Source organism: Macaca fascicularis, chromosome 1 (genome assembly GCF_037993035.2).
Source record: "Macaca fascicularis isolate 582-1 chromosome 1, T2T-MFA8v1.1".
Taxonomy (NCBI): Eukaryota; Metazoa; Chordata; class Mammalia; order Primates; family Cercopithecidae; genus Macaca; species Macaca fascicularis.
This window is the reverse complement of record NC_088375.1, coordinates 109356650-109367224: the sequence shown is the minus strand read 5'-3', so window position 1 is coordinate 109367224 and position 10575 is coordinate 109356650. Positions and strand designations below refer to the sequence as shown.

Sequence of the window (10575 nt, the reverse complement as noted above, 5' to 3'; positions counted from 1 at the left end):
CATTATTATTCCAGATTGATCAGTGAGTGGAGGGATGCTCAGAGATATTAGTGATTTTGCCCAAGGACTCACACAAGAACAATAAATGGGTGAGCTATGATTTGGACCCAAGTCTTTGTGACTTCAGAATCCTGTGATTTCTACCTAAGACAGGTGACAGGCATAGGGGAGATGGAGGGGGCAGGTTTGGGGGACTCTGTCTCTTCTCTAAGATGCAGTCAGACTCCTCCCAGTGACTGTTCAGTTCCCTGAGGCCGCTGCCTGCTTGGCCCCTGCCTGTAACCCTTGCTGCTCTTGCCAGGACTCCCTGACCCCCTGATGCTTCCACGTGCTCCTCAACTGTTGGGACAAGGGACAGGCCTGGAGGAGTGCCTGAAGGCAGAGAAGCCCTGGTGGGGAAGAGGAGAGGAGAGATCCTGCACTGGACTCGTTGGGAGAAGGAAAGGCTCCCAGACTGAGTGGCCCACACTGAGGCCTGCAGTGAAGGCTCTGAGGGGGGCCAAGAGGACGAGGCTTCTGGGGATCCTGGTGCTGCTTTTCTCCTGCACAGCCTGGGCCCAGAGTTTGATTAGCTGGGCCTGGCTCTCCTGGTTACCCAACAGGCAACTGGCCAGGGGCCAGGCTGCAGCAAGAGGCTCCCTGGCACCTCCTCCTGCTCTCGTTCCCAGCTGGTAAACAGCAGAGCAGGAGTCAGCCATGCCACAGCCTCGTGACTCACCCACTCCCCCCCATCTGGTGCACGTGGCACCTGGCATGGAGAGGGCAGGCAGCTGTCCCTTCCCTTTTCTGCCTTGTCTTCTCGCCATCCTCCACTCCTGCCCAACCCTGGAGCTTCACACTCTGCTACCATCAGCACCTCTGTTCTTAGGTAGCTTCCAGAGTCTCCCCATGGCTGCAGATTGAGGGATAAAGGTAGAAGTGGAGAAGGACTTTTCAACTGCTAAGGTCACTGACAGTGGATGAGTAGTGAGAAAGAGGAGGGGAAGTTTTGGGGACCTTCTGCACTGGGAGTCTGAGGGTGTGTGTCTATGCCTCTGAGGCTCTGATTATCCCTGTGTTCTTTTGGTAAATGTGGGCGCACGCATCCATGTATGAGTCTCTGCACAGAACAGGATGTTGGTCTGGGGGCTCTGCCCCTTGGGCAGGTTTGGAGTGAGAGGTCAAGTGCCTTGTAGCAGCCCCCACCCAGCACCCCCCACCCAGCACTCCCCCACCCAGCACTCCCCCACCCAGCAACCCCACCCAGCACTCCCCACCCAGCACTCCCCACGCAGTATCCCCCACGCAGCACCCCCCACCCAGCACTCCCCACCCAGCACCCCCCACCCAGCAACCCCCACCCAGCAACCCCCACCCAGCACCCCCCACCCAGCACTCCCCACCCAGCACTCCCCAGGCAGCATCCCCCACCCAGCACCCCCCACCCAGCACCTCCCACCCAACAACCCCCCCACCTGGCATCCCCCACCCAGCACCCCCCCACACCCAGCACCTTCCAGCTGACAGGAGGAGCCAGCAGCATGTCGGGGGTGGGAGTGTAGGGAAGATGCAGTTCTGCTCCCCTCCTGCCCAGAACTCCTCAGTTATCCCCCATCTCTCTGTCTCTCCTTGCCAGCTCCTGCCTGTCTATGGCTCTTCTCCAGCTCTCCCCTCTCTATCTTTTCTCCTTTTTAGGCCTCTCTTCCTCTTGACTCTGGGTCTCCAGGGGCCCTTCCTGACTACCTCTCCTACTACCCACCAATCGCAAGCACAGAGTGGAGGTCACGTAGAATGCTTACAGATGGACACAGGGCATCCCTAGACACTGCAGGCACAGCTGCCTCCCCCGGTTGTGCCGCTTTGTGCTGCTGTGTAGGGTGGGGAGGAAGTGACTGGAGACTGAGAAGACAGAGTCCTGGCCTCTTGGCCTAAGAGTGTCACATGCTTCCTAGGCATTCTCTACCTCTCCCCTGCCTTAAGCATGGATAGCTTGAGTTTTTTTTCTCCCCAGGGCAAGAAGCTCCCTTGGTTATCCTTTTGGGCAGTTCCCCTTCTTGCCTAAACTTTCTCCCTCTTACTGCAATCACAGTCCCTTGTCTGGAGGAATCGGTCCTTTCAAAGCAGGGCAGTGGTCATCTCCTCTTCAAATACAATCTTATGTAAGGAAGGGGCTGATAGGGATCAGAGAATCTTTTCATCCCCACGTGCCCAGTCCCCTTATTGGGGAAATCACCATGCTGGGGGCAAACACTCTGGAAGGGATGGGAGGTGGTGGTGGTGGCTTGGAACTGGGGAGCACTCCCCAACATCTCTTTCCCTTCCTCCCCACCCCCAAACCACAGAAACCACTTAAAGCTCAGCACAAGTCTGCCCTTTCAGGGAGGGCCTGGGGGTCAAGGTGGAAAATATGTGGAGCCCAGGTAGTCTGCAGTGGCACACACTTCCCCAGCCCCATCCTTGGAGGGCCCTCTCCTTGGGATGCCTGATCCAGTGATTAGGGACCACTTTTCTTTGGGTTCTAGGGGGGTCCATGCCTGGGGATGCCTCAACTCATTGGAGTGACTCAGGGATGGGTTGTGCCTCAACCATTAAAAAAAAAAGGACAGCCCAGGCTCTATAAACTTTGGTAGCCTCCAGATCTCACAGTCCCCACCCCGCCCCTTTCTTGTCACAAAGGCCACTGTGGGTGGAGGGAACTGTGGGAGTTTGACCCTAGCTCTTGGCCTTGAACTTTCCACAGTGACCCTGCTTGTACCTCTCCTCTACCAATTAACATTTATAGTCACACAGGCTTGGAGGAGGCAAGAAGGGTTTAAATGCCAGAGCAGAACCACTTGTAAGAAGGTGGTCTGCCATTTACTAGCTGTGGGTCCTGAGGGAAATCTCAGCCCTCAGCTACCACATCAGTAAAAATGGGGCAATAGTACCTATCCTAACTAGTGGAATTTTTTTTTTTTTTTTTTTTTTTTTAGACAGGGTCTCACTTTGTCACCCAGGCTGGAGTGCAGTGGCATGATCTCAGCTTACTGTAGCCTTGACCTCCTGGGTTCAAGTGGTCCTCCTGCCTCAGCCTCCCAAAGTAGCTGGGACTACAGGTGCATGCCGCCCATGCAGCTAATTTTTGTATTTTTTGTAGAGATGGGGTTTCACCATGTTGCCCAGGCTGGTCTCAAACTCCTGAGCTCAGGTAATCGGTCTGCCTCAGCCTCCCACATTTATCCACTTATCAGAGTGTTAGGATTACAGTCGTGAGCCACCACACCTAGCCTCTGACTAGCATTCATAGAAGTGCTTTGGGGCCAGAGCAATTTGCACACTGGAGGGGTTCTTAGGACCTTATTTTGCACACATCCCTCCGTCCACCTCACTGTCATGTTTCTGTACTTTAGCTACCCAGGATATTCCTCCAGCAATGCTGGGGCCCCCATCACAGAGCCTCAGGGCTGTGAAAGCTGAGTGAACTGTTCCTGGGAGGAGTGGCCTTGGATTTCCTCACAACCTCCCCTAAGCAGTTGGGGTGGCAGTGGGGGTGTCTGGGTGGAGTCACGGTCAGAACTCTTCCCTCCAGCCAGGGCTGATCCCCAGGCAAGCTTACTTAACCTATCTGATCCATTTCTTTCTTTGTAAAGTGGGAATAATAATAGCTACTCTCCTGAGTGGTTGTGATGCGGTGGCTCACGCCTGTAATCCCAGCACTTTGGGAGGCCGAGGCAGGCAGATCATGAGACCGAGACCGAGATCACAGGACCGGATCAGGAGATGGAGACCATCCTGGCTAACAGTGTGAAACCCCGTCTCTACTAGAGATACATAAAATTAGCTGGGCGTTGTGGCGTGCGCCTGTAGTCGCAGTTGCTCGGGAGGCTGAGGCAGGAGAATCACTTGAACCCGGGAGGTGGAGGTTGCAGTGAGCTGAGATTGCGCCACTGCACTCCAGCCTGGGCAACAGGGTGAGACTCCGTCCCCTACCACCCAAAAAAAAGGGGAATAATAATACCTATTCTGCAGAGGGTTGTGATGACTAACTGAGATAACACAGACAAAGTTCAGGACCTGGTCCAAAGTACCGTGGTTAAAAAAAAAATAGTTTCCTCTCCTCCCTCCCTCTTTCTGTCCCTATAATCTTCCCTTCTCTTTATCTGACCCCTCTTTTCTATTCCCTATCTTGCTTTATTTTTCTCTGTAACATATCACCAAGTAGCATTCTTTACGTTTTAATGGCTTATTTTGTCACTTTTCTGATCCCCATGTCTGTTTTAATCACTGCTGTATCCAATGCCTGCCACCTGATGGACCCTCCTGAAGTATTTGTTGAAGGAATGCATGAATGAAGGTTCTACGGCCTCTAACTTTCTTTCCAGATACTTCCAAATGGGCATCAAATCCAGTTTCTCACCAAGGGTTGTTACAGGAGAATTTGGGGGCTGAAATAGAAATCCAGTACTAGGGGTAGACCTAAATCTATAGGTGGACTTCCCAGAATTCAAACGTGGGATTTTAAACCGGCAGGGTACGAAACCATTGCAGTGTTACCATCTTAGGGAAGGAGGCCCCTTGCAGCTGGCAGTTGAGGGTATTATCGTGAAGTGATTAAGAGTCCAGACTCTGGAGTCAGACTCCCTGAATTCTTCCCTTTACTAGCTATGTGAGTCCTAGTTCTTCCCTTTACTAGTTATGTGAGGCCCAAGGTCACATTAGATAACAATAGTCTTTACACCCTTATAGGAGGTGCTGGGAGGAATAAACGGCTTGACTTAATTGTTAGAACAGTTCCTCACGTGGTTATAATCCACGTGTAGTAGTTAGCACTTAGGATTGTTTGGTCAATGCCACCACCTGGTGGACACCTGCAGCAAGAGTTCTCTGGCCTAGGGCTGGGTGGTGGGGACCTGATGGAGGAAGGGAGAAGGAACTGGAGAGCTGTCTAAATGAAGCTCTGTGTGTGTGTGTGTGTGTGTGTGCGTGTGTGTGTGTGTGTGTGTGTGTGTGTGTGTGTTGTGCTGGAATTTAACATGTCCAGGTGCTGAGGTTTTGTCAGATCCAGAAAGCTTAGCCCTGGTGCAGGCCACAGCTGGCACCAAGAAAAATGAGAAAGGGCCCAAGGGAGAGGGAGAAAGAAGTTGGGTTAGCCTAGTGCCTACCTCCCTTCCTCCCTCCCTCCTTCAAGCCTGGCCTGCGTCCAGAGGAACCGGCTCCTGGGAAGGTGGAGGGAGAGAGAAGAAGGTCACTGCTGACGTCAGGGACATTCAGGTAGAGGTAAACACGATGTGACCTACAATTATTCACCTCCCCTCAACCCCACCTCTTTCTGGCTGGAGGAGCCTCTTCTGGCATTCCTGAGAACAGTTCTCACACTTTGGTAGTACCCCTCCTCCCCGCTTTCAATCCCTGGGACATTATATCTCATTCATTTGGTACCCAAGCAGCTCTCTGGTTCTTGGCTCCAGACTTGCCCTACCCCTCAAGGGAGGCACAGGTGTGGAAGAGGGAAGAAGGAAGACTAAAGGGCACTGTGTATTCATCTGACATCCCCTGACTCACTCCCAAGGCCCAGAAATTTAATCTGTCTTCAGGACAGATGTGGGTTTTAGAGGGGCACAGGAGGGGAGTGTTAATTTCCTCTGTGCAGCCTCAAGGGACCCCCAAGTGGAAGGTGGCTTGTGTTGGTTTCTGTCAGAGTGACTCTGATTGAACGGCTCCCTGATAGTTGGGGGGCCTTGTTGGACGGGGACCTTAGGACCTACTTGGCCCAGATCTACTGAAGGAGCATCTCATGGGGATGGATCCCAGGACCCTGCATATTTAACAAGCTCTTCCAGGATTTCTGATGTCTGGTTATTCTGATGTTTCTTCAAGTTTGAGAACCACCGCTTAAGGTCTGCTCTACTCGCACCCACCGTCTGAATGAGCATCTTCCCCCCGCGTATGGCCGGGACAGAGGGAAGATGGGCAGGCTCTACGCCCGAGCGTGTAAGGTGCCAGTAAGGGGAAAGATCTGGCTAGGGACAAGCGGACATTTTATTAGCAAAAATAAATACAAGCCGGGCAGGGTGGAAAGAATGTGGACTGCAGACACAATGGAGACGTCTTGAGGAAGCCAGGGGCTCAGTCTACAGGCTGAGATGGGTGGGCGCCAGGGAGGACCCGAGACCTAGTCCCCCACCCAGCGGGGGCAGCAGCGCAATGAGGGGCGTTTCGCACTCCCCCAGCAGCACATCCCTGCGAAGTCCCGCGCCCCTGTCTAGCACTTTGGCCCTCAGGCTGCGGGCGGCCAGGTCCCGTGGGCCGAGCCCGTCGAAAAAGAAATCCTCGTTGAAGATGGGGTTGGCACTGCACTTGACCACGCGGCTCTGCTGCTCCCGCGGCCGGACACGGGGCCGCAGTCTCAGCACCACGCAGCAGCCGCCGCCGCCGCTCCCGGGGCGGGACCGCGGCCGGGGCAGGCCCTCGGCGCTCACCAGGCGCAGCCGCAGCCGCCCGGGCCCGGCCTGGTATTCGGTGGAGAGCCGCAGCTGCCCGCCACGGGGCCCCAGGCGCAGCACGCTCTCGCGCGTGGGCCGCAGCTGGCAGCACAGGAAGTCCAGGTGGAAGAGCGGCGGCGTGGGCGGCCCGGCGCGGCGCTGCGGGTGCGGGCTGGTATCGGCCGAGCTCGCCTTTTCTGGGGACAGCGAGTGTGGCCTGGACACCCGGCGCCGGCCCAGGCCCAGCCGCGGGGAGCCGAAGGGCGACGAGTCCGGCGACGAGGCCGTGTCGCTGTCGGGGGCCCGGCAGAGGCGCAGGTCCGGGGCGGAGACGTGCAGCCGGGACTGCGCCGTGGGGAGTCCCCCGGCCGGGGCGGGTGGCGGCGCGTGGAACAGGGACTCGCGCCGGCGCGTGTGCGGGCTCTCGGGCAGGAAGGCCCAGCCTTCGCGGCCCGCCAGGTGAGGCAGCGAGCAGGCCGCGGGGAGGCCGCGCCCCGTCACGTCCCGCCTGGTCGCGGGCTCTGCGCCACCCGGGTCCGGGAGCCGAGGCGGGATGAAGAACTGCGGGATGCGATCCGGGGTGAGGACGTTGGGGCAGGCGCTCGTGGGCGGGCCCGGGGCGCGACGCTTGGAGAACAGGCCGGAGGGCGCCCAACGGGCCGCAGGCTCCGCGGCCCCCACCTTATAGCCAGCTTTTTCCAAGAGCCACATGCGGTGGGTAGGGTAATAGAATTACGAATTCCGTAGGGCCGAGAGGGTCCAAATCCCAAGTCTCAGACTGGAGTGCTCGGCGGAGCGGGGCTGGGCGAGTAGCGAAGAGGAGTCAGAGGTGAGTGATGCTGGCGTAGACCGGGCGATCAGCTACCGCGCTCGGGTCTCCGGACCCACTGGGAGCGCGGACCCCTATTTGAGCAGGAAAAGAAAGGGCGGCGAAGTCTGGGGGGGTGAGGAGAAATGGAGGGAGCCAAGGGCCAGTCAGTCACATATTCAGATATGGGCCTCCGTCACCAAGTACACAGCTTCCCTCACTGGTACTAAAGATGCCCCATTCACCTTAGAGTTTGAGGGCCCATATAGTACCCACTAGAACCCTAGGGTACTATTAGGACAAATAGGATAATAACCGCATTATACCAAAAGGACCCAGATCCCAAACCCCCTGGAAGGGACACCTTGCCCTCGGCGGGTTCCCCTTCTCCCCCGTCCATTTCGAAGAATTGGGTTTTCCCCTGGGATTCAGTCTGGCGCCCCTCGGGACTTCCTCCCTTTGCCAGGCTGCCCCGGCGCAAGCTTCTCTGGCCTGAGCCATCCCTCAGTCCTAGCCCCACCTGTCTCCTCTGGCTCCTCCCTCCCCTCCTCGAGTCACTCCAAGCCAGAAGAGGACTCACTTCTGCTCCTGGCAGCCAGGGGACACACCTGGCTGCTGACCTCAGGACACCCAGGGCTGGTCCAAGGAGACGCACCTCCCGGGGGCACAGAATCCCACCCCTCGGTAGCCCTGACCCTCCAGCTCCCGCGCCTCGCAGCCCTACCGCATCCCGCGTCTAAAGGGCGGGACCGGGCCGTTGGGTCGCCCCTCCCACTCTCCATTCCTTTTCTCCCTCGGAAACCACCGAGCACAAAGGCAGCATTGATTCTCTGCCACCCCCAGAGCGGTCTCTGGAAGGCTCCGCCACCACGCGCTCGCCTCACCCCTGCGCGGAGCCACCAAGAGCACCGCGTTCCGACCCTCTGCCCTGGGATCCGAACTTGCGACCCTCTCCGTCGCGCGCCCGGAGTGCTGGCCTCACCTGTGGGTCGCCTCTGGGTTCTGGCCTCAGGCTCTGACACTTTCAGAGCCAGAGGGGAGCAGCTTTCTCTGCAGCTTGCTCCCCCAGCGCAGTCCTTCTGGGAGGAGCTGGCAGGGGCCTCCGCTGCCTACGTCCTACCTCTTTTCCTGGATAAACACAGCTCTGTCTGCGCGGCCATCAGCCCGGCCTTCTGACTTCCTCCAGCTGAAGCCAGGTTTCTAGCAACAATCCATTCCTGTGCCCAGGCCTCCTCTGCTGAAGTTGGGCTGCTTAGGAGTGGGGGAGGGCTACAGAGAAGAGGGAGACGGCCATCAGTGGACAGTGGCCACTCGTCTTCTTTGGTGCTCGGTTCCCACCCCAGCCCTCGCAGGTGAAGTCTGTCTTCTGTAAAACCCTCCTTGTTGAAATCCTGCCTTGACCCCCAGTGCCCTATTCTGGAGCCATTCCAATAGCTCCGAGGCAGAGTGACTTGCAGTGATCAGTTCTCTGCATTATTCTGGTTAATAGTTTTCTGAATTATTCTGGCTGAAGGAAAAGTGATCAGACTCAGGATTTCTGGACTTACCAGACTCAGGATTTCTGGACTTAGAAACAATGAAGATAAAGCTGTATCCAACAGTCAGGATCAAGCTGGCCTATGCCCTCCATCCCTGGCAGCTCTTAGGAAGCACAGGCCACCACGGACAGGATGAGACCATCAGTTGCACTCTAGGCACACCTACCATCCTTCAGTCTCCAAAAGGAAGCAAGCCTAGTTCCTCTCCTAGGACCACTCTTCCCCTTCATCCTTCAGCTCTGGAAGCCCTCATTGACACCCTCCCATCTAAATTAGGGGCACCTGCTGTACGCTTTCATAGTACCTCATACTTTTCCTTTATGGCATTGATTACAGTTCTTACCCCTCAGTTTATGTGGTTATTTGTTTAATGCCTACCTGTCTTACTAGACTAAGAATCGTAAAAACAGTGCTTAGTGCAAAGCAGGTACTCAATCAGGATGTATTTGATGAGTGAAGTAGTAAGCAAAATTATACTTGAATTAATTTGTTCATCCATTCACTGAAGTGCCTAAAATGTACCATGCACTGTGCTAGGGGGATACATAGAATAGAGAGCTGTCTAAGGGGAGAGACAGACAATAAACATGCAAACAACAGTAAGACAAATTGTGAAATGCAGCAAACAAAATGAAACCAGTGAATGCAATGATTATTTTGTCACTTGAAGATTTTAACAAAGCAAATGTTTATTTTGTGGAGATCCTTGGCGACCTCCAGACCTTCCATTCCTGTGGCTCCTGACTCAGCTCAGCCCTGGTATTGTTTCTGGGGAGGTCAGTCTTCTTGGAGCGCTGCAGTATTCATGGCTTTGCCATCAGTCAGATGGGCTGGGAATCTGGATTCTGCGACTGACTAGCTGTGTGACTTCTAGCATGTAACTTAATCTCTTTGGGGCTTACCTTTTCCACCTGGAAAACAGAAAGAATAAAACTCTCAGAGTTGGTATGAGGATTGAACAAGAGAATACGTGGGCATCATTTAGGCTGACATCCGCTAAAAATGTGAGAAAATAGAAGACCCAACCCAGTCTGACTTAACAATATGGACACTTGACTTCCATAATAAGAAGTCTAGAAGTAGGGTGGGACCCAGGGAAGTTTGATTCTGTGGCTTCATTCATTCATTCAACCACAGTTATTGAGTACCTACTGTGTTCCAGGCACTATTCTGGACTTTGGGTATATAGCAGTGATAACTCCCTTGGCTAGATGTAGTTTATGCTTTAGTGGGGGAAGAAAGACAATAGACATAAATAAATTCATAAAAATATGATTTGTTAGCTGGAAATAAGTGTTGTAGGAAAAATTAAGATAGGGAAGGATGAGCGAAGGTATCAGAGGAGTATGCAGTTTTAAATAGACTGGTCAGGGATGGTCACCTCATTTCAGTATTGATATGAAGGAAGGAGGAAGAATATCTAGGGAAAAGCATTCTAGGCAGAAGAAATCACATATGCAAAGGCCCTTAGGAGCATGCCTGGAGTGATCCAGGAGGCAAAGGGGCCACAGTAGCTGAAACAGAATGAGTGAGGGGAAGATGAAGTCAGAGAGGTAACAGGGCCAGACTCTGTTGGGGCTCATAGGCACTGTAGCAATTTTAGCTTCTACTTTTGGTAAGCTAAGGGGTGATATGACTTGGCTTACGTGTTAAAAGATTCTCTTTGGTGGCTGTGTTAAGAGTAGACAGAAGTGGGTAAGGGCCAAAGTAGGGAGAGCAAATAGGAGATGACTGAAATAATCTTGGGATGAGATGATTTGGACATGATCAGGGATGTAGTAGTCAGTTT

The 10575-nt window shown here is 54.5% G+C and overlaps 1 protein-coding gene across 1 annotated transcript; it reads right to left on the bottom strand.

The window, feature by feature from the left end:
* Positions 1–5979: 5979 nt before the first annotated feature.
* On the bottom strand, positions 5980–7986 carry C2CD4D (C2 calcium dependent domain containing 4D). Its single transcript, XM_015457206.4, has one exon. It carries the CDS (start codon positions 7149–7151, stop codon positions 6090–6092), a length of 1062 nt encoding a protein of 353 aa, XP_015312692.3. The 5' UTR covers positions 7152–7986; the 3' UTR covers positions 5980–6089.
* Positions 7987–10575: the final 2589 nt, after the last annotated feature.

What these genes read in the sequence shown, in the direction of transcription:
- C2CD4D (XM_015457206.4), bottom strand. Translation starts at nt 7,151, where the DNA reads ATGTGGCTCTTGGAAAAAGCTGGCTATAAGGTGGGGGCCGCGGAGCCT.